We start from the raw sequence: 25068 nt of genomic DNA, 5'->3' as shown, positions 1-25068 counted from the left end.
TCTCTACCAGGGCTGGGAGCCTTGCTCCCAGCTGCAGTGTAGACAAAGCCAAAGAGGTGCATGATAAATTGCTGACCTAAGGAACCATTGTTGAACCCAAAGGCTCGAGTAGAGAGTAGATCTTTCGTGGGTGTTGGGCTGCTTCTGTTGTTCCTGCTCTTGTCTGTCTCCTATGCACAATGCAGAGCTAGCTCCCCTGTCTGCTCCCTGTAGAGTTCTATTGCGTGGCGGCATGCTTGCCTTCCGCACCTCCAGCTCCTGTCACAGGATGATTGATTTTGTTGTGCTTCCTGCATGCAGTTTGAGTGTCCACAGCAGGGCAGTGAGCCTGGGGACATTGCCCCTATCTTGAAAACCACCTTTCAAGTTAAACCTGCTTGGGAATGGTGACTAGTATTAATGTACTTGTGTGCTGAATTCTCCTTTCTTTGCCAAGGGGTGGCAGCACTGACCCGCATGATTGACTGCTTTTGTAGCAAAGCAGTTAAAAGCAGTGGATAAGCTGCCAAAATCTTAACAACCGCTTCCCTATAAAAAGTTCTGATTTAAGGGATGTACCTCTGTCCTGCCTCCCTAGGCCCGTTCTCCATCCCAGGTGCCTGCTGGTGGTGCAGGAGTCCCACCACCTCCTGTTCCACCCCTTCCCCAAATCCCTGGCCCCGCCTCCTCCCCCAGGCGTGCCACATTTCCTCCCCCACCATTGCTTTCTACGGCTTCCCCCTGCAACCCCCCGCCCTAGCTCACCTCCGCTTCACCTGCTCCCCCCACCACCCCGCTGCTCCGCTTCTCCCCCGTCCCTCCCAGGCGTGGGAGAGGCAGAGTGGAAGAGAGCGAGGGTCGCGGGGGAGCACAGGAAGTAAGGGGGGGGGGGTAGAGGAACCGCTCCCCACCCCAGCTCTCCTCCACTCCACCACTGCCGCCTCCCACAACTGAGCCGCAGCTTGGCTTCTCCCTCCCTCCCAGGCTTGCCACGCCAAACAGCTGTTTGGAGAAGCGGGAGCGGTGGCGGTGCGCTCAGGAGAGGAGGCGGAGCAGAGGTGAGCTGGGGCACATTTCCAGGGGCAGCACGGCACTGGAATGCCACCCCTAGAAATGTGCCACCCCAAGCACCTGCTTGTTTTGCTGCTGCCTAGAGCCAGCCCTGTCTCCAACAGCCCCCTTCTATAGCCCTACCCCGTGCAGCCTCCCTAGCACAGCGAGTCGGGGCCCCCTTGGCCTGGGGGGCTGCCCCAGCTGAGCCCCATCCTGGCTGGGACTTTCTGGGCCAGCGACTGCCTACCCAACCCCACCCTGTTCCCTGACCGCTGCCCCCCCACAGAACCCCTGCTCCTTATCCAACCTCTCCTCCCAGCCCCGGCCCGGCCCCCTTATCATGCCACTCAAAGCGGCAGGTGCTGCAGAGCTGCCCGGGAGTGGTCCGGAGCGCTGGCGTGCTGAGGCTCTGCGAGCTGGGGGAAACCTCCCCGGCTGGGAGCTCAGGGAACCCTGACAACCGGTTCTAAAACTGCTTCTAAATTTAACCACCGGTTCGTGCGAACTGGCTCCAGCTCACCACGGTACTGGTGGAGGTCTAAAGCTTTCACCATTACCAGGGATTGCTGGCAATTTAGCTCTGGAAAAGTTTTTCAGCTGATGTATCAGGGCTTTTGGGAGCCTACTTACATCATGTGAAGTATGACTCCTGGTCCCAGGAAGTGTCTACAATGCGTGTAACTAGACTGCTTCACATCTGCAATTGTGGATCCACCTTCACAGCTGCTTGGAACCAGAAACCCCCTTTCCCTGCTTTGGTTTATTTCACTCCAGCATGACCCATTCAGTTGGGGGTGTTGTTTTTACTGACCTTTCCCTGGCAGGAGTCAATGACACCTCAGCAGTGGCACAGGACAAGGTCAGCAGGGAGAAACACCTTCCATTCCACTGGCTGGAAGGGTTGAAGTCCAGGGGCTTAGGCCTAAAGCCAAGCTTTGATTCACAAACACAACCTCGGATGTTAGCTGCTGCAGTCTATTCCCATAACTTGAGCAGGGTCATTCTCAGGGGGGGTAGATTTCCCTGCACACATGAATCAACAGCAGCTACCTGCTAACGTGATAGGGGTGCTACTGTAGCAGATTCTCTCTCAAATCCTGGGTGGCTGGCACCTAAAATGGGAAGTCTGGTGCCAGATTGGACTAGAAAAGTGAGATTTAATATCTTAAGGGTATGGCTGAAGTTAATCACCATCATGTGCTGTATAAGATCGGTTTTGTCCCCCTAACAGCCATGAAGTGAACAAGAACAGCAGCTAAGCTCAGCGTCAGGCATTGTCTCAGTCAAAGCAAGGGGGAGGCTCTGTATTTAAAAAAAAAAAAATTAGTAGAGGTGCTTGTCAAAAGGTTTCTCACGTCAGTTCTAGAGACAGCTGCATCCCAATGACTTTTGCTACCTTTGATCTGCTTATTTCCATTGCTGGGTTAGCAATAACTATTCTTAGGGCTGCCTATGGATGCGAGAGCCCTGCTTGCTGCAGACTGAACCCTGCCCCCACGTGGGGTTTGCACGATCTGAAGCAAGAGGTGCAGTTTGCTCATCTATCTTCCTCCTCACCTTTGATCTGACCCTACTTCCCTCCACAAAACAGGGTGACCGAACTCTATTTCTCCCACACCAACCCCTGCCAGCCAGGGATGAAGTGGGGCTGGTGAACTGAGGACATGGTTCGAGGAGGGCGGTGCTACAGGCAGGTCTGGCCTCTGATCAGTCTCTGCCACTGCAGCTGCTGAAACTTGACTCGTTAGGAGGGGCCCGAGGCTGGAAGCTAAGCCTAGTGCAAGCATGGAGGTTAGCCTGAACTTTCCCACTGCTCCTGCTGTTCTCCCACCTCAAGGGACGGACAGAACCCGACAGGCACCTGCCCTCAGTGACTTTCTCTCTACCCCTCTCTGAGCTCTGCAGTTCAGCATCACGGTAGGCTCTCAACACACATGCCGCAGATATGCTGACCTGATTTTTTGGCCTGCTATACACCAGAACTGGACAGAAAAGTTGGCATATATAAACCGTACATTCCAGGAACTTAATATAGCTGCTCAGCCTGCACAGGAGAGAGAAATAATGCTTACATATGTCACGTTAGTGGCTGGCCCAGTCAGTTTTAATGTAAGACCCTGAAATACTTTTTTCTTATGTCTGCACACTTGACTTCAGTGAGGGCAGAAACGACGAGAACTGGTGGTGAAGTGACAGCATAGCCTGTCCAGCGGGGGTGGAAGCTCAGGCAGAGAGTGTAAGGAAGCACCCCTGCACCTCAGAGTGGCAGTTGTCAGGGCAGGTGCCCAGCTCCATGCTCTGTTACAAGGCTGCTGCTGTAGGGGATTGTGCAGGCAGTACTGACATCTGGGGCCAAAATGTACAAAAGCTGAGACAGAACAGACTGGCCTTGGCTCAGCTGAGCGCAAACAAGCTGCCGTGTCCTGCTGCTATAAACCGAAAACAAACAGCCCAGGCACATGGGCAGAGGGGACTTTACCCCTTTGCCCAACTACCCATTCTGGCAGTTTGACTAGCCCCTCCAGTGATACCAAAAGGCAGCTTTTCCACTCCATCTGATACAGAGGCAGCTGATGTGAGAAATAAAGACCTGCTGCTCTCGCTCCATAACCACACCAGGGCTCAGGCCTAGTTCCTGCACAGCAATGTGTGTGGTGAAAAAAAGCCACCATGGCATGTTATGCACCAAGCCTTTTTCACAGGCGCAGCACTGATCAGGCAGGCGGGCAGCTACTTCAGATCGAGCACCAGGGCTGCTATAGGCAGAGGGTAGGCCAAAGAATAGGGCCGTTGGCCAGCCCGGACTAAAGTGTACAAGCTGGGCCCAGGCTCAGTCACAGGCCGAGCTGTGTGCTTCAGGAAGTGGAAGTCAGAGGTGGTGCCCGGCCTTAGGCAAGCTGAGTGTTAAAAGTCCCAGATCAGCAATGCACCAGCCTCTTCTTCCTGCAGACCCCACCTCATTATTGCTTTCAAATGTTTCAGACAGGGCACTGCAGCTCACAGTTGGTCCAGGCAGAGTTTGAGACTCCCTGGCCTAAAACCCCTCATCAGTCCAGCCCTTAGTGTTCTCCATTTCCACCTTCTACTGCTTTCAGACCAGGTGCTGCCCCATTATCAATCCCCACCCTACTTACCACACAATTACACATGCACATCACCCTATTTCCTTTATTTTACAAGTGCAGCTTTAACAATGATATGAACATGCAGAAAACAAGTTACTCAAGTCAGCAGCACCCCAGAGAGGAGAGAATGTAGGGGACACTTGCTGGCCAATCAACAGGTGAAAGAGAGGAGGCCTCTTGGAAAACACTAACTTGACATAGGTGGAGAGATCAAGCTTCCAGAGGGCTTCCTCCTGCCTACCATCCACCCCCTCCCTTTGCAAAGGCAAGAGGGCTTAAGTGCTCCTCCTTCACAGGACAGCAGAATTTCAGCACACCCCTCTGTCACTTTAGTGACCTCTCCCCTCAACTCTGTAGTGAGCCGCTTGTCCCACTTTCACCAAGCTCAACAACAGCACTAAGCCAATCCCATGCAGTGGGCAGATCAGCCACTGAACCCTCCTCACTCCCCAGGCACAATTCAGCTCTAGGGCTTCCCCCAAGCTAGAAAGGCCATAAAGTCCCTTCCCCACTAATTTGAGCAGCAGTGTGGTGACTAGTGGCGCAATGTCCTCTGATAACTGAAATGGATTTGTACCAGTGTGGACTGGGAGGAGTAAAAAATCCTTCTCTGTTGTAGATAAAATGGTGTTTAATTGGCACATTAGCCTCTACTCCAAAGACCAAGGGTGAAGCAGGCCTTATTGAGGAGCTCCCCCACGGCAAACAGATGAAGGCTAGGAAAGCGTTACAGAATAAGCCAACTGTTCCTACACGAGAGCAGAGCAGTCATGCAGGAAGAGTTAAGGGACTTACTCACTGTGAGCAGTGCTGTATTACTGAAGGTAGGACTAAGACCCCAAACGCCACAGCTGTTCCACTGATAAACACGGGGGGGGGGGAGAGAAGGGGCTTAGCCAGGGTGCTGTGTCCTGTAAAAGTTTTACAGGTGCAGCTTGCTTTGGAGCAGGTACATATGTGGGGGGGGGGGGGGAGAAGATGGAATTTTGCCCATCAAGGCTCCAACTGCCCAGTTTCAAAGCAGGAGCTGGGAGGACAGCTGCATCAGCTGCCCTCCTGTCACAACTAGACTGGTTCTTAACCAAGGACTGGGGTTAGTGGGTCCCAAGAGGCAAGTGACAGTCCCACGAGATGTCCAAACATTGCTTTAGCCTGACTTGCCTAGCCTTTTTTGCTTTACTTCCTCCTCTCTGCCAAGCAAGGTCCTCGGGATCTATATAAATGTGAGCCAGCTGGCTACGGGTCTGGCAGGCGCTGCTGCTGCAAACTGATACAAGGGCCTTGCATTGTGCTGGACTGACAACAGCGAGGATGCCAGTCATGAAGCTGCTTCCGTGGCAAGTTCACTTGGGGACGACAGGAGTGTTTACTTGCCCAAGGTCAGGAGATGACCCTTCCCTCCCCCCGACCCATGCACATCCTGCCCCATTCCATGGTATGTCTCAAGGGGGTGGGGGGGGAAAAAGGGGCTCAGTTGAATTTAGCCTTTGAAAAGTCCATTTCTGGATGCTGCTCCATGAACCTGTAAGAAAGAAAGGTGCACAAGTGAATGAGCTAGGTAGGCTGCATGCTACATAATGTTACTTTGCAACGTCATGCTCTCTGGTGTGTTTGATATTTCCTAGGCACTGTTCAATCTATCCTCACAACAGCCCCTGTATAGTGGGGAGGCATTAATCGCTGCTTCCACATAGGAAGAGGATAGCAATGCCCCCTCTACTGTCACTTTCTATCATGATGGCTGCTGCCCTCCCCTTCCCCAGGCCTGCAGGTCTCACATTAGCCATGTTGATTTGCAGAGCTTCCCGTGCAAGGAACCCTGGACACCACCTCACTCCTTCCTGCTCCCGTTAGTAATATCAGTAACATTACCCAGTCATCAAGGCCAACAGGTGTAAACAAGCAACGGTTATTAATGGGACACACCCTTGGGAACTATTACCTTCAGGCCAGACACGTAGCAGCTGCGATGTTGATAATGGGGGTGAGGGGATTCTGATCGAACCTTAGACATATTACTTAGTCATACATATTACTGGGGATGTTAGGGATGTCTCCGCTACTGAGGTAGTGAGAATAGTAGCAAGAGAAGGATAGCACAGAAACCCAGCTCCAGTAAAGTTAGGCCAAACCCTGCCCAAATGTACAGCTCTTCCAGCAGCTTTGATTAGCTTCATGCTCCGTCTGCCACTGCAAGCAGGTTTGGAAATACTGCATCATGCAATGTGAACAATATGGTACAAGGAGGCGACCCATCGATGTAGTTCAGCACTATGCAACCGCTGGCTAGGCAGAGGGCTATATGCAACCACATTCCCATTCTGCATGACGGTGGAGAAGTGCTGTTGCAGCGGCATGTCAGCAGAGAGGACTTTGTTGCCAGAGAGCAGGAATGTAGCTGGACATCACCAAAGCCCACTATGGGCCGGACAGTCTAAACTTCATGCCCATTCTCCACCAGTCAAAGAACACTGAGACTAAGCTCATGGAGAACATTCAACAAGTGGTCTCGTGTACAAGAGATCCTGTCTACACTGCTCAGGGAAGCAAGGGCAAACCCAGATTCTTGGTGAGAGGAGACCATCTCAGTTTCGGGTCTGATGTACGTTTTGGAACAAGAAGTCATCTCACTAGAGGCACACAGCACATAACCCTCATGGACCTTTAGCTTGAACGAGCCCCTATGGTGCTGATCAAAAAACTACATCAGATAGTACTGCCAGTAAAGTCTGCAGAAAAACTGTCCTGCTAGATTAATCCTTGTTTCACCCCAGGGAAAAGATGCAGTTTTGCATTTACAAGGGGAAGCTGCACAACCTACAGTTACCCTTCGTCTCATCACCAGCAGATGTGGGCACTGACCCCATATAGCCTTGTCAGGAAAGTTACTCACAGGAACTCCAAGGTGCAGTTACGCCAAACAGGGCTATAAAGATATAAACGTGCTATTGGCTTGGAGACAACTGTCTAATATAGGATGTGTGGGGGAGGAAAGATTATCTGGGCTACTAGGTTGAGGGAGATTAATGAGCTTTTATGTGATCTCACTGGCTCCATAGAGACAATACCTCCAGCCAAGACACCACCTGCTGTGTCTTACTCCCTGCACTTGAAGCTAGCCCTAGAGCAGAGCTGTGCAACACAGCACATTTCACGGAGGGTCAATGTCTAAAACATTGCAACTGAATTCTGCACGTGAATGCAGACAGGTTCCAAGGCCAAACTTGTCTCACACGCCATCAGTCATTCTCCCTCCTCCCATTACTCCATGACATATGGCTGACACACAAAATTGCTCAAGGGAGGTGGGGAAGAAAGTACCCATGGATGAATTCTCTGTACGCACTTTTTCAGTATATCCTGCTTCTTCTGTTCATCAGATGTGGGGAGCCCCATGGATTTCTGACGTTGATCATACATCATTTTCTCCACCATGCTGCGAGTTTCACTGTCCAGGTCTGACAACTAAAACCCAAAGAGATTCTGTTATAGATGGAGGAATAAACCACAGGCCCCATGGCCTACATACAGAACCTCTGCTTACAGTGAATTAAGACAGTAAAATTTCAATCCACTATAGTATGCAAACTACAGACCTACTTATAAACTGACCTGTAAATCCAACATCAAAACCTTATTGCAGTGAGTGCAGGATTCAGTTTGCAGGGTAGCTTTGAAGTAGCCAATACCAGCTCATGCTTTTGAATTATTTAACTTGCTAGATCATCTCTTTCTAGTTATGCCATCCATAACCCCAGTCAGGGAATACACTCACAAAGTCTCTCACAAATATTCAGTTAGTCATACTCTGATCCAAAAACTGTTCCATGAGGAGGCAACATGTCTCCTCATGTTCCTTTTAACATGCTCCCTACACCACTCCAGGTGAACACTCACTGGATTCTATAGGAGCAAACTTTTCTGGAGTAACACTGAACTCATGAAAACAACAAGGAGTCTGGTGGCACCTTCTTCAGAAGTGGGGTTTTTACCCACGAAAGCTTATGCTCAAATAAATCAGTTAGTCTTTAAGGTGCCACCAGACTCCTTGTTGTTTTTGTGGATACAGACTAACACGGCTACCCCCTGATACTGAACTCATGGTATTTGAAGTCAGGGGAAGGGGTTTTCCTTACACAGAGCAGAGGTTTGTTCTCAGACTAATGCAACATTGTCACCATGGGCAGTGGCAAGTTTACACCTTATTTTCCCAGGACACAAGAAATTCTACAGTCCCACTTCTAATTCAGACCAGGTCTCTCATGGGGCACTGAGACAAGTTGTGTGCCACACTTCTTATAGTTTCATAGGTCAACATTTCTCCCAAGTCTTCATCCCCTTTGGATTCTGTGTCCTTTGGCCCCATTTACTTTGCTTGCAGATTGAATACATGGTAGAGGCCAAAAGGTTTAAGAAAATCTTGATCACAAGTTGATCACCGTACACAGCCCCTGTTCACTATGGCTAATGGGGTGACAAGCAGATATTACCTTTGAGTTCTCTGGGTTAATTTTCTTGGTGTTGATTTCTGGGTCCGTGGAGACTAGCTTGCTCCACCATTCCATCTTGTTGATCTAAAAAGAGGAGAGGAGGCAGTAAAGAACACTTCACAAAACAGCAGATTCTCTGAAAATGCTCATCTGGATATTTAGGTGGGTTACTTTTTTGTTACAAAGAAACAGAGTTACTGGAATCAAACCCAGCTCATGTAGCCCTTAAATGACAATGACCGCCAGAAGATAAAGCCTGGGTATAAGGTGGCTTTCCCACTCTCAATCACCTCAGTTTAATCCCAAATGGCAGGAATTACCAACGCTAGCAACAATCTGCAAGGAGACAGCGTCCAGAAAGGGCAAACCCATGTTCCTATTATTAATCAACTGCAACTGAAATGACATAAAAGTAACACTGCCACACTGAAACCTGCCAGCACATGACACACCAACTGTGCCCAGATGTTCACATACCACAGGTGAAAGACAGACCAGAACTTTGCTCCAATAATCCACCCAACTTTAAAGAAAAGCGGACTCCATTCTCAAAGAGTGAATGACCAATCCAGGACCAATTAAAAGTTACAGCTGAAGATCTGGTCAGACTCTAGTCCTCAATACACTGATGTTCCTAAGTGGAGCAGTATATAGGCTCAAGCAATACTGTACCAAAGAACAGGAGTGGAAGTACAATCTTAACTCTCAAGGTTCCTGGCTCTAGGAGATGTATAACAGACATGAGCCTGAATGCTATCACTGATTCATCCTGCTGTACCTTGTACAGGATGTGAGAAAAATTTCCAGACCTGAGCCATTCTTTTTAGGTGACAAAACTGAGGCCTGGTCTACACTAGGAAATTAGATCAGTATAACTATGTCACAGTAAAAAAATCCACACCCCTGAGCAACACGATTAAACTAACCAAACCCGAGTGTAGACAGTGCTAGATCGATGGGAGAATTCTCCTGTTGATTTAGCTACCTCCTCTAGGGGAGATGGAGTATCCACTGCTGCACCATTTTAAGTGTAGACATGCCCTGAAGAACTGTCCGAGATTGAGATGTCAAAATACCGTGTGTATGGATCACTGGTCTGACCCAGTATGGCATTTATGTTCTTACCTTCTCCAGGTGCACGGTGACTATTTTACCATCCTCAATCAGCCAGGAGCTTTCCTCCACCTTCACTTCATTGTATAGATCTCCTTCAATCACTGGGGGGTGACCCTTCAGCCCCACTTTCAGGTGCCGTCTCTGAACGTCCACCACCACATCCTTCCCCTTCAGCCGAAAGCTCACCTTGAATGGGATGGCCAGCTGGACAGGAAAGAGAGAAAGAGGGATCAGAGAGATCTCTCACTTCCCCTTGTGTTACTGCTCCAAGACTTTCTACCTTGAGTTCATCTGAGCTACACGGTATATGCTAGAGTAGGACATGCTCTTTGTGCATTAAATATATGGATTCTGTGGGGGCTGAAGCAGACATTTGGCAAGATGATGCCCGACAGGTCTCAAGTGGGTTGCACAGGATGAGCAAACTATGAGTGCTGTCTCACTTCAACAAGGTCAAGATTGAGGCAGAATGACAAAAAGGCCTCAAAGCATCTTGTCTACTAAGCTCTCTCCCTCTATGGGTGTGCTACAGCTGAACACTGTTACTATTATCTTCTTGGACAACCAGAATACAAAGCATATCATTGAGCTAGCTGACCTTGTTGCTCATCAACGGCTCCACAGTTCATAGCAGTGCCTGCCCTCAAGTTTCAAGGCTAGAGTTCCTCACATCCCCAATCAAAGGCAGCACTTACATCCAATTCAGAAAGGGTCTGTGTCCACCTATAGTTTGGAAGGTCAGCCCCATTCCCAGAGTTTGGTTTAAGTTTTCCTTTATCCTTCTCATCTTCTTCTTCTTCATCATCAGTCTCCTAAACAGACAATTTAAGCATCAGTAAAGAGGTCTTCAAGCCTGCATATACATTTCACTAGTAAGAATGGCTCTTTAAATTCATATGGGATTTTCCAGTTAATTATGTTTTTTGATGCCCAAGGCACTCCACATAGATCCAGCCTGGAATTAGAGGGCAGAGATTTCCTTTTAAAGCATCAGATTTTTAATACATTAGGAAATGTCTTTGAGAATCTTTTGCACTCGCCAAATGGGCAGGGAGTAGAGATGGCAGAAGCACTGAAGACCTCCAGCGCACGCTCTCACAGAAAGAGGACGCTCCACTCTGTTCAAATGGCATACTCCTCCACATACCGAGAGGCCACCTCAATGTTGTTCAGATGCACACTTCCTCCTCCCCAGAACTGAGGAAGTCTCTGGGAACACATTACCTGTTTGCTGGGCTCTGGAGATTCCGTTTGATTCTCACAGGGTTTCACTGAGACATCTTTGGGCTCATCTTGTTTTTGCTCTTTTTTCTGTTTTAAAAAAACCCCAAACCCCCAGACTGATTATCTGATATCTGTGAAACTCTGACAAGTGAAATGTACTAATACAGCACTAGGTGGCCCCATTTCCTTCTATAGATAAAGCTGCAGACCTGCGCATGACTCAGAACTACAGGAAACTTGGGGGGGTTTCCAGCTCTACTGCACCACATAACAGGAAAGCCCCACTCTCCGAGAGGCAGTCTGGCATGGTGTCAGCCCTCCTCTGCTCCCTTCCCCAGTGTAACTGCACAGAGAGTTACTCAGAGACCGTGCCAGAGCGCTCTGTTGCAATAACAGCACTTGCTGAGGGCACTGGGGCAAAGTAACCTGTAAGAGAACCAAGGAAAAGAAAGATTGGACAGGCTTAGATTAACTTGGAAATGCAACAGCTGCTCCAGCCTGGTATTCTGGATATTTGTACAAGCACAAAGCTTCTAACTGAATTATACCAGTCACTACTGATTGGGTTGCACACAAGCCAACAAAGAAGGCTGGCTCTAGCCCCAGACAGTCTCCTTTTAAAAGGCAGATGTGTGTGTGCACACGTGCACCATACTGAGCTCTCACCTGGTCAATTTCCTGTTGCAACCTTTCCGCCTCTTCCTCTGTAAGCTCCTTGATCCTTGGCTCATTATCTTCCTGCTTCTTTTCTTTAACGAGTTTGGCAGCTCGCTCTGCCTTTTCACGCCGTTCTGCCTCTTGCCGGGCCTTTTTCTCCTTCCGCTCTTTCTGAGCCAGCTTGTTGTGGTGGTTGAACGTCTCTGTGATTAACTGAAAGAAAGAAGCCCAATGATGGAGGAGTTTTAAGACTTCACCATACTCCCGAACCTGGGTGGCAGCAGCTGAAGGGAGACTTCACCTCCCTTATAAGTCTACTGCAGAGCAGACACGTTCCCCAAAAGCACTGACCTAGGGATATTTCCCTCTCTTTTCATCCCAGATTTGAGATGGTGTCTGACAGAATATCTGGGAAAGTTCAAAATACTTTCCAAATCCCTGCCCATAGGAGAAAAGTACTCCTTGAGCTGGATTCTCCATTGCCCTGTACCTTGTGTAGTGTAAAATCCTACCATTTGATTTGACAGTGTTTAACAGCTACTTTGCAGAGGTGAAAGTGCAATGGGGATTCAGGACCCTAGTTTGTATATTCAGCTCTGTGCCAAGGATTTGTAGTCTCACCTTAAACTATTCATGTAGTCTCTGTGCCTCACTCATCTGTAAAATGAGAAGAATACTGTCCTAACTCACAGAGGACCAGGAGGCTCTGATAACTAGTGTTTGTCAATGCTTTGAGATTCCCCCCGTGGAAGAAGTTATAGGAGTATAATAACTGGATCCGGATGCTTTCCAGGTGGAGTACACTGAAGACCTTTCCCATCTGAAGCATCCCCATATACACTAGATGGATAATTATCCAATTTAATATTTAGATGGTAAGCTATTTAGGGTGGAGAACTTGCATTCATACTATTTTTTGTAAACACCTTGCATTGTTGGCAGAAGGGGGCGGGGGGGAAGAAATAACAATGAATACTTAAAAACCTAGAAGGTATAGTTTGTGGGAGAGAGATTTTAAAAATTTGAAAACCAAATTATATTGCTTGGGACCAAGTTACCATATAACCCTGCCCCAGGAGCACCCAAGAAAGGCAGAATATCAAGGTCTGTGACGTAAATGGCTGCACTGCTTGGAGGGAGAGTTGAGTAAACAGGCAGGAAGCCAGAGAAATAACCCAGCTGTTGATAATGCCAGAGGTACTGTGCAAGGCAGCACGTAGTGAAAACATAGTTCTACTATGGAAGACACACAAGCTCTTCAGACAGGAAAGAGAACATCTGGGGAGAATGTAATACAGGGCAGGTGGGAGCAATGCTGGGTACCCCTGGTAACCATCACAGATGGGAATCAAGAGGAGGGGAAGAAGAGATTCCTTATATCAAAGGGTATGAGTTTAATCAGAAGAAGTGCCAAGGATGTGATCGGCACTTATCAGGGTGAACTAGGCCAAAGCAGCTCAGAGATTCTGGACCTCAGCTAATTATACAACTGACTGCAAACCAGTACAGGGGGAGAAAGATACAATTATTATTAAATCTTTATGTACACAGCAGGAGTGCAGTACTCTGTTCCCTCTAAGCTGAGGGACCACCCAGGAGTGAATCACGCACTTGATTAGCAGAGCCACGGCAGCATGTGCTCAGGTGGCCCTCCCCCCACTGCTCTGCAGTCACATTGCTCCTGCCCTCTATCTTGGAACCCCTGGACAGCTGCTCCTGGGACCCTCCTGCTTGCTGTGGAGGGGGGACAGAGGGGGTGCCGATATCAGGGTGTCCTGCTTCCCCTGCCTCCCCCCCCGCCCATGTATCCCATTTCCACAGGGGGGGGAAGAGAACACAGGGCTCAGGAGCAGGAGAGCTGCTGTGATGAGTGAGTGCCTTAAAGAGATAGCGCACAGTCCCTGACTTCCCCAGCGGCCAGAGCATGCATACTGTCTCTGTGTCTCTCTCACACGCACACTCATACTTGTGTTGTTGTTGGTACTTCTTGGTACTTCCTGCAGTGCACATATATTCTATGTAATTTTATTCTTTCAAAGTGCTATTATTTTAGTTTCTGGACTGGTCTATGCATTTCATAATTTTATTTCTTTTATGCTTAAAATTTAATTCTTTGAGTAGTGAGTTCTAAAATGCATAATTATCCCTATGGTAATTAAAAAATTATGGGGCTTTTTGTTTCTACTGGTGACACAGATCTGCACATTACCTCAATATTGGTGCACATTACAAATTTATTCCACACATGGATGGAAAAAATTAGAGGGAACACTGGCCTGTAGTATCTTCTTTGATATGATATTCAAAACACACTCCCTCTGTTGTATACATAGAAGTGGAATTGAGTCTCCAAAAAGCCAAAAGGATGGTACTACTAAAATAGCATTCTAATTCATTTGGGGAAGGGAAGTGAAAAGGAGACAGGTGTGTCACAGGGTAACACTGGCCCTTTAAGAGGGAAGAGGCCAGTGCACCTGCAACTGGTCAGTTGACCCCAAATTAGGCTTAAGAGAGGGCATCTGGGCACTTGAGGGCAGGAGATTGGGAGAGTCAGAACAGGTGAATGGTGCCTGAACCCGAGAGTGAGCAGCAAGGAAAAGGTGGCAGGAGTTGCTTGGAAGAGAGCTGAATCCATATAAGAACTGGAACAGAACTGCTGGTGAGAACTGATTGAAGTGGGGAATCCTAGATGAGTGGAAGGCTTGGGTAGTGGCTCCTAGGAAAAAGGGGACGATACAGCTTGGTGAGGGGAAGCCAAGCCTGGAAGAAAGAGGGTTGATGCAGGAAGTGGATCCCCTGTCAAGGGGCAGGGCTTACAGGAAGGGAGGCCCGGAGGAGTGGAACACTGCAGGAGGGGGAGCTCTTATGGCAAAGACCTGAGTGAAGGGCTACAAGAAGACTGGTCACTCTCAGGCAGGAAGGCCTGGAGAGAGGGACTCTACATGGGTGTAAAAAGAACTTGGAACAGAGTGCTGTTATTGACTTGGGTCGGTGATGTGGCAGAGCTCAACCTGAAGAGGGGAATGGGGGGGGGGGAACCACTGTATTTTCATATGTTTACTGTGGAAACTGCAGAATGGGTTTATTACAAGGTTTTTGGGGAATTACTGCAATGGTGTGTACCAGTTATGCCCAGGGCAAGCTTTGTATCAAAGACAGACTATGTTCTCTTCATGTGTGGATAAGAAGGAGAAACTGAGGCTGGGAGAACCTGTCAGGCCACAGCCTGTTGTGGGGGTGCTGCTTGGTGGAGCTGCCCTATGAAAAGATTTTTCTCCAGAATCTTTCTCCCTCCACAAAAGAGGATTCAACATTATGGTTTTCCTGCCTCTACAGCTAGTCAAATTCCAAGCTATGATCCCAAAAAGCTGCGTGAAACAGGCTCAGTGTTCTTTCCCAAACGAAGGTGGGAGAAGCATGCTATTTCTGTCCACCTAACCTACATCTCAGGAGAGTCAGGGGCTGAGATCAGGACACTGATGCATACCCAGCAGCAAGTGGCAGGGTGTTCTGCAACCATCTGACGGTGAAATTGGCTCTGTTTCAAATGTTGGAAGACCCTTAAAGTTGCTTCAGCATTTGAATAGCCATGACCAGAAGTACAAAATATGTATTTGCATGTGGTATCGTTCACTGCCTGTATAGTGATTTGTCAAAGACTTGCCCTTACTGAGGAATGAATCCAAAGTGAGGATGATAATTTTAAAAACAAACCCTCAGTCAAACACAGGAAGGTTCTTTTAAAAAAAAATGGGGAGGGGTGTCAGTCATCTGAAACTATCAGGAGTGCTAATCACATTTTCTTTCTATAACTATATGCCAATCTCTTTGTGATCTTGTAGATTTCTAACTCGTCTCTCCCCAGACTGAGGGGAGGAAGAAGAGTTAATCATTTGCATCATTTTCATCCTAAAGCTTCTTTTTCCATTTCATAGATTATGCAGCATGTATACATTATGCAGCATTGACAAAACCATATGGCAGTGGTTCCCAAACTCTGGCCTTCAGATCAGCAGTGGTTGGTAGAGCACTTAACAGCTCTGTGGTAGAGCACAGAATTTGTTAAACTGCATTAAAGCACCTACAAATATATTAATTTCCCAATACTGATTTTTTTTTTTCCATGCAAGAATGGCTGTAGTTGCCGGCCACAGATGTTATTCAATAGCCAGTAGGAGGGGATGTGATCTGTATGGAAATTAATGTTTCCATGAGATGTTACTAAGACATAGTCCACAACGTGAAGAAGTTTGGAACTCCTGCTATGTAGCTAACTACAGAAGGCATTCAGAAAGTTTAGGTACTTCATATTTGAGCACTTAAGTCTGTTGTGAGATTAAATATGAAATGTAGTACTCTGCAGTAGGGTCAGGAATGCCAGCCTGCTGGAAACAGAAGGGTCCAGGTCTCCCACACCCACACAGCAACCACCAGCCTCACACCAACACTGTCGTATCCTGCAGCTCAGAGACAAAGTGGTAACTACATATGCAGTGAGACGGACTTTGTGCTTTTTCTGAAATGAACAAACAAGGTAACCTGGGGTTATCAATCCTGCGGTGTCTGTCACAGTTAAATCAGTATGTCTGGCAGGCTTGCTTTCCAAACAAGCCTTTGGCCAGAGCATGGCCAAAAAAACCAACAACCTTTCACCACTGATGCCACTCACACAAGCAAACATGCTCAGCTGTGGATGGGGCAGTCTATTATTACCTTGTTTCCTTAGTATGTTTCAGCAGTTTCACAGAAAGTCAGGCCCATAGAGCAGTAAAAAGAATCTGATGGCAATAGGAGAGCATGTGGAGGCAGAGCAGTAACTGGAGAATATGGAGAACTCCGTCTGCCACAGAAATGAGTGTTTCCAGATAGAGCAAGCTATGCTCTATATATGTAAGAAATCAATCATGAAAATATCAGGGGAGTTACCTTCTCTGCTACTCCCTCTTCTCCTCCTATGAAGAAATCAGTTTTACGTCTGAGGAAACTGAAGAACGTGTTCACAAGCTGAAAGACAAAAGACAAGTAGTTTCAGAAGACTTGAAATAAAGATTTCAACTTCCCAAGAGAAAACAAACAAAATAACTTTACTCTTGGCCTGCCAGGACACCAAACTGCCACCAGATCAACAAGAGATGCTAGTTCCCATCAGTACTTCTCGCCTCAGTAAGGAGAGGTTTGTGTGTGTGTGTTTTTTTTTTTTTTTTTTGATCTGTACTGTAATCCCCAGCCAAGTCTACTTGGAGATCTGTTTAAATCTTGACATCAAACTCCTGTACCTATTTATCAGAAACAATTAGCGTATTCTGCAAAGATATGCCTTCTGGATTCTCTACCTTCAAGAGATTTTTATGAGATTATACAATGGGCAAGGACTGATAAATTCCTTTTGAAGTCACCTTCCCTTAGAAGCACCATGACTACTATAGTTACAGTGGGGGCTTCTAGAATTATAACCTTAAAACTATCTGGTGTGTGAGGATTTTTTTTTAAAAATAACTCTCAAACTTAGGTCTCTTTGCTCATGTAAAAACCCCAGTAGTTCTCTCTCTCTCACCAAGTCATTCCTCAGCTCTGAGCAATGCTGTAGTAGCCATGGGAGACCTTATGTGATCAAATCTTATTTTTTTTGAGAGAGAGACTACAGCACACTTACTTAAATATGAAGAATTATAAACTGCAGCTATACTTATAAGTAGTAAAGCACATGTGAATCAGTATCCTAGACTTCACTAAAGAAAATTAATCTGTAAAATTTTGTAATTAACAATGGCCAGCAATGCAAACTAGAACAGGAGTACTTTTGGCACCTTAGAGACTAACAAATTTATTAGAGCATAAGCTTTCGTGAGCTACAGCTCACTTTATCAGATGCATAGAATGGAACATACAGTTAGATATACACACAGATAGGATGGCCCACTTAGACAGTTGACAAGGTGTGAGATACTTAACTTAAGGAAATAGATTCAATATGTGTAATGACCCAGCCACTCCCAGTCTCTATTCAAACCCAAGTTAATGGTATCTAGTTTGCATATTAATTCAAGCTCAGCAGTTTCTCGCTGGAGTCTGTTTGAAGCTTTTCTGTTGCAAAATTGCCACCCTTACATCTTTTACCGAGTGGCAACAATGCAAACAAGGTCTTAATACCTACTGCACTAGTTTAATAAAGCCAACCTGTTGCACAGCTGCAAGAAAAGTCTGTAGGTCTTGAAATAGTTGTTACAATCCCTTATCACTTTTTCCTAATCTTATTAGTATCACTGAACAATTTTTTTTTTTAAACAGTCTGGTAAATGAGAACTATTTGAGCAAGTATTCTCATTTCCAGGCCCTAAACCAAGAAAAGTTCTTACTGTCCAAGGAAAGGATACATGGACTCAATAGAAGCAGACAAATAGATGCTCTAATATGGCACAGCTAAAGGATAGCATTTCATAATGGTCCAGATGCATGGGCTGCAAAAAGGAATTGCTTCCATCGGACATCTGTAGGGCCATACAAAATTCACAGCCATGAAATCTGGCCACCCGCTGTGAAACTTGGTCTTGTGTGCTTTTACCTTATACTATATACATTTCACAGGGGAGACCAGAGTGTCTCAAATTGGGGGTCCTGATCCAAAAGGGAGTGGGGGGGGTGTAGGGGAGGTTATTTGGGGGGGGGGGGTGTCACACTACTGGTCAGCCTTCTGCACTGCCTTCAGATCTGGGCAGATGGATGGCGCTGACTGTTAGGCGGGCGCCCAGCTCTGAAGGCAGTGCCCCACCAGCTGCAGTGCAGAAGTAAGGGTGGCAATACCATCCACCCTTACTTCTGTGCTGCTGCCTTCAAAGCTGGGTGGCCAGAGAGTGGCAGTTGCTGACTGAGGGCCCAGTTCTGCAGGCAGCAGTGCAGAAGTAAGGGTGACAATACCATACTACACCATCCTTACTTCTGCGCTGCTGCTGGCGGTGGCTCTGCCTTCAGAGCTAGGCTTCCAGCCACCAGCTGCTGCTCTCCAGCTGCCCAGAAGTAAGGGTAGCAGTACTAATTTACTAATTTTTAAAATCCTATGAATGTGAAATTGACCAAAATGGACCTTTAATTTGGTAGGCCCTAGACATCTGACAAGACTAGACTATATAGGTATGTTTCAGCATGGCAATTTCTGCAAGAAATTTAAAATTTCTGGGAGATGGTAGAGGAAAGGAAAATAGTGCTCACTGAGACTAAATCCTACCCACACCTCAGCTAAAAGCTATACTATGTCAGTAGGAAGTGCTGTTGCTACTATGGTTTCCCTGACTGATGTGGGCAGGGACTTGATCCTGAAACCCATGGTAACCTCACCATCCTATTTATCTTCCTAGGTCATTTGAAACACCATGTAACAGTCATCATAACATTTTGGGATGACTGTCAGTACAGAAATCTCTGTGGCCAAAGAAATGGCTCACGTTTAAACAATTTTGCTTGTATCAGGGTTGCGACGCTAGAAGCTGGGACTGGATGGCGGGATGTATCACTTGATAAATTGCCTTGTTCTATTCACTCACGCTGAAGTACCTAACACCAGTCACTGTTAAAAAATAGGATACTGTGCTAGACAAACCATAGGTCTGACTCAATATGGTTTTTCTTAGGGTCACACTCTCCAGGGGTAGGACTCAATGACATGATTGACAAACAAGTAACCTGCCCTATAGATATAATATATGTAATGTAGCTGTGTTGGACCCAGGATATTAGAGACACAAAGTGGGTGAGCTAATATATTTTACTGAACTGGGATGATGATTTCCAGACCTGAAGAAGAAGTCTGTGTGGCTCTAGAGCTTTTTTTCTCTCACTAATAGAAGTTGGTCCAATAAGAAAGATTACCTCACCCACCTTGTCTCTCTAATATAGCTACTCATTCAACTTACTTTTATATTACATCCCTTTGCTTGTATTTTGTCTATTGAAATTGTAAGATGGGTGTGGATTTTGTCTTCTTGGCTGTCTCTGAAAGCCCATACATGTCAATAGCACCATATTAATGAGAAATACATTCAAGTCAATGTCTTCCAGCCATTACCCCAGGCACCCTGAGTCCTGGGGACTCTAGTGGAAGCAATAACAACGTGTGTAGAGGCTGCTGGCAAACAGCAACATGGCAACCTCTGGGTGACCAACAGGAGCATGCCTGCCTCTGAAACGACTACCCCAGCCGCAGACCCAGGACACAAGCACCATACCGACCCCTTCCTCTTTATTAAGAATCACCGTTTCCCTACCAAAGTCGCCAAGCACGAAGGCAGGAGGGGAAATAACGGGCACATCAGATGGCGGGCGGGGGGAGAGGAGAACCACATGGCTTAATGCAGCCACCAGAGCACGTGCACAGGAGCTGGGGGGTATCACAGCTTTATTCCAGACTCATCTCCAGGGGGCTCCCAACCAGGGTGGGGTGAGCCCTGCACCCCAGCTCGCCCCGCCCCCGCCCCCCTTTCACGCGGCCCCGGAACAGAGTTCGGAGCTCAGGGGGGAGGAGTCGAAGGTGGGGGAGGGGCGGCCTGACGAGCGCGTCCATCCGGGCGTTACCTCCCGCACGCCGCCCTGGTGCTGCTGGGCCATGGCCAACAGCATCCCGTCGAAGCGCTCCTCCTGCTCCGCCGCATCCGCCGCGCTCGGCCCCATCATTGCCCGCTGCCGCCGCCGCCGCCGCTGCTGCTGCCACCGCCGATGCCTCACACCGGAACCGGAAACCCCGCCACCACTCGGCCGCTGAGCCCGTCAGCCAATCCTCGCGCCCAAATCCCCCCAATCTGCTAGTTGATTGGCTGTCGCCGCGGCCAATCCACGGAGAAGAGGCGGGAGCCCCGACACAGGTTCTGCGCTTGGCGTTGGTTTCTATGGTTACTGACAACGTCCGGGGCCTTCCAGAAAAATCTGCGCAGGGGCCGCGTAGTCCTAAGGGGGAGGGGTCAAAGGTCAGGGGTTATAGGGGCGTGAGGGGCGTAAAGGGTCCTGGTTCTGGGGTGGGAGCCCCAGGGTGTCCGGGGGGCTCCTGTATTAGGGTCAAAGGGAGAGGCATGGTGGTAGATGCCTGTGATGGGGTCAAAGGGAAGGAGTCATGGGCCTTGGTGATCAAAAGGGAGAGGTTATGGGACTCCATGTTCCTGGGAGGGCATCCTGGGGGTTGAAGGGGGGGGCGGGGTGCTACCTACCAAGGGAGGGCTATGTGGGGAGGGGTACCACACTTTCTGCTCATTCCACTTGGGTAGGGACTAGAGGAGCCTGTTTCCTTTCCCTCTCCTCACGGGCCCGGCGGCCTTGATGTCTGGGTTGCAAACGCTGTGAGGGAACGTTTAAACCAGGGCTTCTCAAACGCCTCCAAAGGATAGGTCAGCCTCACACGTGGAACCAAGGGCAAAGAAGCAAAACCAAGGAAGACAACTCTCTGTTGCTGGAGGGCAGCCAGATTGCTGATGACAAGCTTGCATACTGACTGAAGGAGGTAACATGTTCCTGACTCTAATCACAATGAAAAACACCAGGAGCAGCAAACACATGACCAAGCTGATGCATCCACTTCAATGGTCAAACATGCTGCTGTTGATAAAGGACGGTATCACTATAGTCACTAGAGGAAATGGCTCCTAACTCTTACCATGCTGTTATTAGTAACCCGGACCAATTTCATGACTGAGGCCTGGAAAGACAGATCATTCTCTTAAGCAACACCCAACATGTCATCCTTTGTATAGAACAGTTTCTCTCTGTTTTCACCCTTTCTGGGCTACTCTGCTCGTTGCTGAGGCACCTACACAATTTAGTGATTAAACTGCTTGGGACTTTTTGACCACAGTGTGACTGTATCAGGTTCCCCTCTTCTTATGCACTGGAATGGGAAGGCAAAATATGGGCTCTTTTTAGACCGCTGCAAAACAGTGGGGTGGAACAAGAGATAAATGCCAGGTCCGTTTGTTCTGAGTGTAATATATCTGATCAAAACAAAGCGCCACATTTTCACTCTGCTCTGCTTCAGAGAGATCTCGGTGCTTTCCAGTGTTAGTGGTACAAAGAGGCTATCTTGGGGAGATGTTTGTTTAATGATCTAAGAATCAGTTTTGAAATATTGGGATTCCTTGGAACTGCAGATACTAATAATTAGGCTCTCTTCAGCCCTTTGTTCTTCAGAAGAAGTTAAATTTATTTCCATGTAGTTTGCTACATGTGGGTTTTTCAGACAAGATCTTCAAAATCCAGTGGGATGATTTTCAGAGGTGCTCAGCATCTGAAGCTCCCCTTTACTTCACTGTGTGCTCAGCCCATCTGAAAATCAGGTCATAAGGCCCTTTCAAGCTGCACTTTCAGTAAGAACTGTGGATTTGTCTCACTGTCCTTAGCCAAAATCTCCATTCCACTCACTGTTGAATACAATATGTACTGACTATCCACTGTTGTGGGAGCCTTCAGCATGAAAGCTGCTGTAAAAATGACATCCAATAATATGCTGTAAGTGCAGTTCAAATAGAGGTTAGAAGGAGTTTGGAAATGTGGAGGTACTCCTTTGGGTGAAATTTGTGTTTGTGTTTCCTTATCTTGTTGGTTGCTCAGATTTTGGAGGGGAGAGAAAAGCTGAAATAGTAGTTGGTTAAGTAGGTTCTTATATTTTCACTCACAAATCCATTGCTATTCGATCTTCTAAATCCAGGGCTGAAAAAATTAAGCAACATGTATGTATCATATTGAAGAGAAAATATCTACGTTAGGGTTCCTTGGAGATGATGTGTAGTAATGTGGAATTCGGGATTCTTAGTGGTGATTAGAAAAGGAGTACTTGTGGCACCTTAGAGACTAACCAATTTATTTGAGCATGAGCTTTCGTGAGCTACAGCTCACTTCATCGGATTCATACCGTGGAAACTGCAGAAGACATTATATACACACAGAGACCATGAAACAATACCTCCTCCCACCCCACTGTCCTGCTGGTAATAGCTTATCTAAAGTGATCATCAAGTTGGGCCATTTCCAGCACAAATCCAGGTTTTCTCACCCTCGGACAGTGGGGTGGGAGGAGGTATTGTTTCATGGTCTCTGTGTGTATATAATGTCTTCTGCAGTTTCCACGGTATGCATCCGATGAAGTGAGCTGTAGCTCACGAAAGCTCATGCTCAAATAAATTGCTTAGTCTCTAAGGTGCCACAAGTACTCCTTTTCTTTTTGCGAAGACAGACTAACACGGCTGTTACTCTGAAACCTGTCATTAGTGGTGATTGTGATTCAGAATATGGAGCTCTTCCTTCTGAAGCAGTTCTGAGCTAATGCTCCAGTATGGTATTAGGAGATCTTGTGTTGCTGGAAGTGCCATCTTTAGGATGAAATGTAAAACTGAGATCCTGAGCATTTGTGATCACTAAGAGTTCCATGGCACATTTTGCAAAGGGGGCCCAGTGTCCTGTATTTATTTATTTAGAATCCTAGACTATCAGGGTTGGAAGGGACCTCAGGAGGTCATCTAGTCCAACCTCTTGCTCAAGGCAGGACCGATCCCCAATTAAATCATCCCAGCCAGGGCTTTGTCAAACCTGACCTTAAAAACTTCTAAGGAAGGAGATTCCACCACCTCCCTAGGTAACGCATTCCAGTGTTTCACCACCCTCCTAGTGAAAAAGTTTTTCCTAATATCCAAACTAAATCTCCCCCACTGCAACTTGAGACCATTACTCCTTGTTCTGGCATCTGCTACCACTGAGAACAGTCTAGAGCCATCCTCTTTGGAACCCGCTTTCAGGTAGTTGAAAGCAGCTATCAAATCCCCCCTCATTCTTCTCTTCCGCAGACTAAACAATCCCAGTTCCCTCAGCCTCTCCTCATAAGTCATGTGTTCCAGACCCCTAATCATTTTTTTGCCCTCCGCTGGACTCTTTCCAATTTTTCCACATCCTTCTTGTAGTGTGGGGCCCAAAACTGGACACAGTACTCCAGATGAGGCCTCACCAGTGTCGAATAGAGGGGAACAATCATGTCCCTCGATCTGCTGGCAATGCCCCTACATATACATCCCAAAATGCCATTGGCCTTCTTGGCAACAAGGGCACACTGTTGACTCATATCCAGCTTCTCGTCCACTGTAACCCCTAGGTCCTTTTCTGCAGAACTGCTGCCGAGCCATTCGGTCCCTAGTCTGTAGCGGTGCATGGGATTCTTGTGTCCTAAATGCAGGACTCTGCACTTGTCCTTGTTGAACCACATCAGATTTCTTTTGGCCCAATCCTCCAATTTGTCTAGCTCCCTCTGTATCCTATCCCTACCCTCCAGTGTATCTACCTCTCCTGCCAGTTTAGTGTCATCTGCAAACTTGCTGAGGGTGCAATCCACACCATCCTCCAGATCATTTATGAAGATATTGAACAAAACCAGCCCCAGGACCGACCCTTGGGGCATTCCACTTGATACCGGCTGCCAACTAGACATGGAGCCATTGATCACTACCCATTGAGCCCGACAATCTAGCCAGCTTTCTATCCACCTTATAGTGCATTCATCCAACCCATACTTCTTTAACTTGCTGGCAAGAATACTGTGGGAGACAGTGTCAAAAGCTTTGCTGAAGTCAAGGAACAAAACGTCCACTGTTTTCCCTTCATCCACAGAACCAGTTATCTTGTCATAGAAGGCAATTAGATTAGTTAGGCATGACTTGCCCTTGGTGAATCCATGCTGACTGTTCCTGATCACTTTCTTCTCCTCTAAGTGCTTCAGAATTGATTCCTTGAGGACCTGCTCCATGATTTTTCCAGGGACTGAGGTGAGGCTGACTGGCCTGTAGTTCCCAGGATCCTCCTTCTTCCCTTTTTTAAAGATGGGCACTACATTAGCCTTTTTCCAGTCGTCCGGGACTTCTCCCGATCGCCATGAGTTTTCAAAGGTAATGGCCAATGGCTCTGCAATCACATCCGCCAACTCCTTTAGCACTCTTGGATGCAACACATCTGGCCCCATGGACTTGTGCATGTCCAGCTTTTCTAAATAGTCCCGAACCACTTCTTTCTCCACAGAGGGCTGGTCACCTCCTCCCCACGCTGTGCTGCCCAGTGCAGTAGTCTGGGAGCTGACCTTTTTCGTGAAGACAGAGGCAAAAAAAGCATTGAGTACATTAGCTTTTTCCGCATCCTCTGTCACTAGGTTGCCTCCCCCATTCAGTAAGGGGCCCACACTTTCCTTGACTTTCTTCTTGTTGCTAACATACCTGAAGAAACCCTTCTTGTTACTCTTAACATCTCTTGCTAGCTGCAACTCCAGGTGTGATTTGGCCTTCCTGATTTCACTCCTGCATGCCCGAGCAATATTTTTATACCCATCCCTGGTCATTTGCCCAATCTTCCACTTCTTGTAAGCTTCTTTTTTGTATTTAAGATCAGCAAGGATTTCACTGTTAAGCCAAGCTGGT

General features: G+C 47.4%; 1 protein-coding gene across 1 annotated transcript; it reads right to left on the bottom strand.

The window, feature by feature from the left end:
* Positions 1-4182: 4182 nt before the first annotated feature.
* NUDC (nuclear distribution C, dynein complex regulator) lies at positions 4183-20373 on the bottom strand. The gene is made up of 9 exons (XM_073317619.1): positions 20210-20373; positions 16571-16648; positions 11654-11857; positions 10988-11074; positions 10459-10575; positions 9773-9967; positions 8648-8731; positions 7504-7622; positions 4183-5679 (listed from the first exon to the last, which is right to left on the bottom strand). The coding sequence occupies exons 1-9, from the start codon at positions 20306-20308 to the stop codon at positions 5628-5630; spliced, it is 1035 nt and encodes a 344-aa protein (XP_073173720.1). The 5' UTR covers positions 20309-20373; the 3' UTR covers positions 4183-5627.
* Between the last annotated feature and the right edge of the window lie 4695 nt (positions 20374-25068).

This window comes from Lepidochelys kempii, chromosome 19 (assembly GCF_965140265.1).
Source record: "Lepidochelys kempii isolate rLepKem1 chromosome 19, rLepKem1.hap2, whole genome shotgun sequence".
NCBI lineage: Eukaryota > Metazoa > Chordata > Testudines > Cheloniidae > Lepidochelys > Lepidochelys kempii.
The sequence above is the reverse complement of the archived record's forward strand: the minus strand, read 5'-3'. Positions and strand labels throughout refer to the sequence as shown.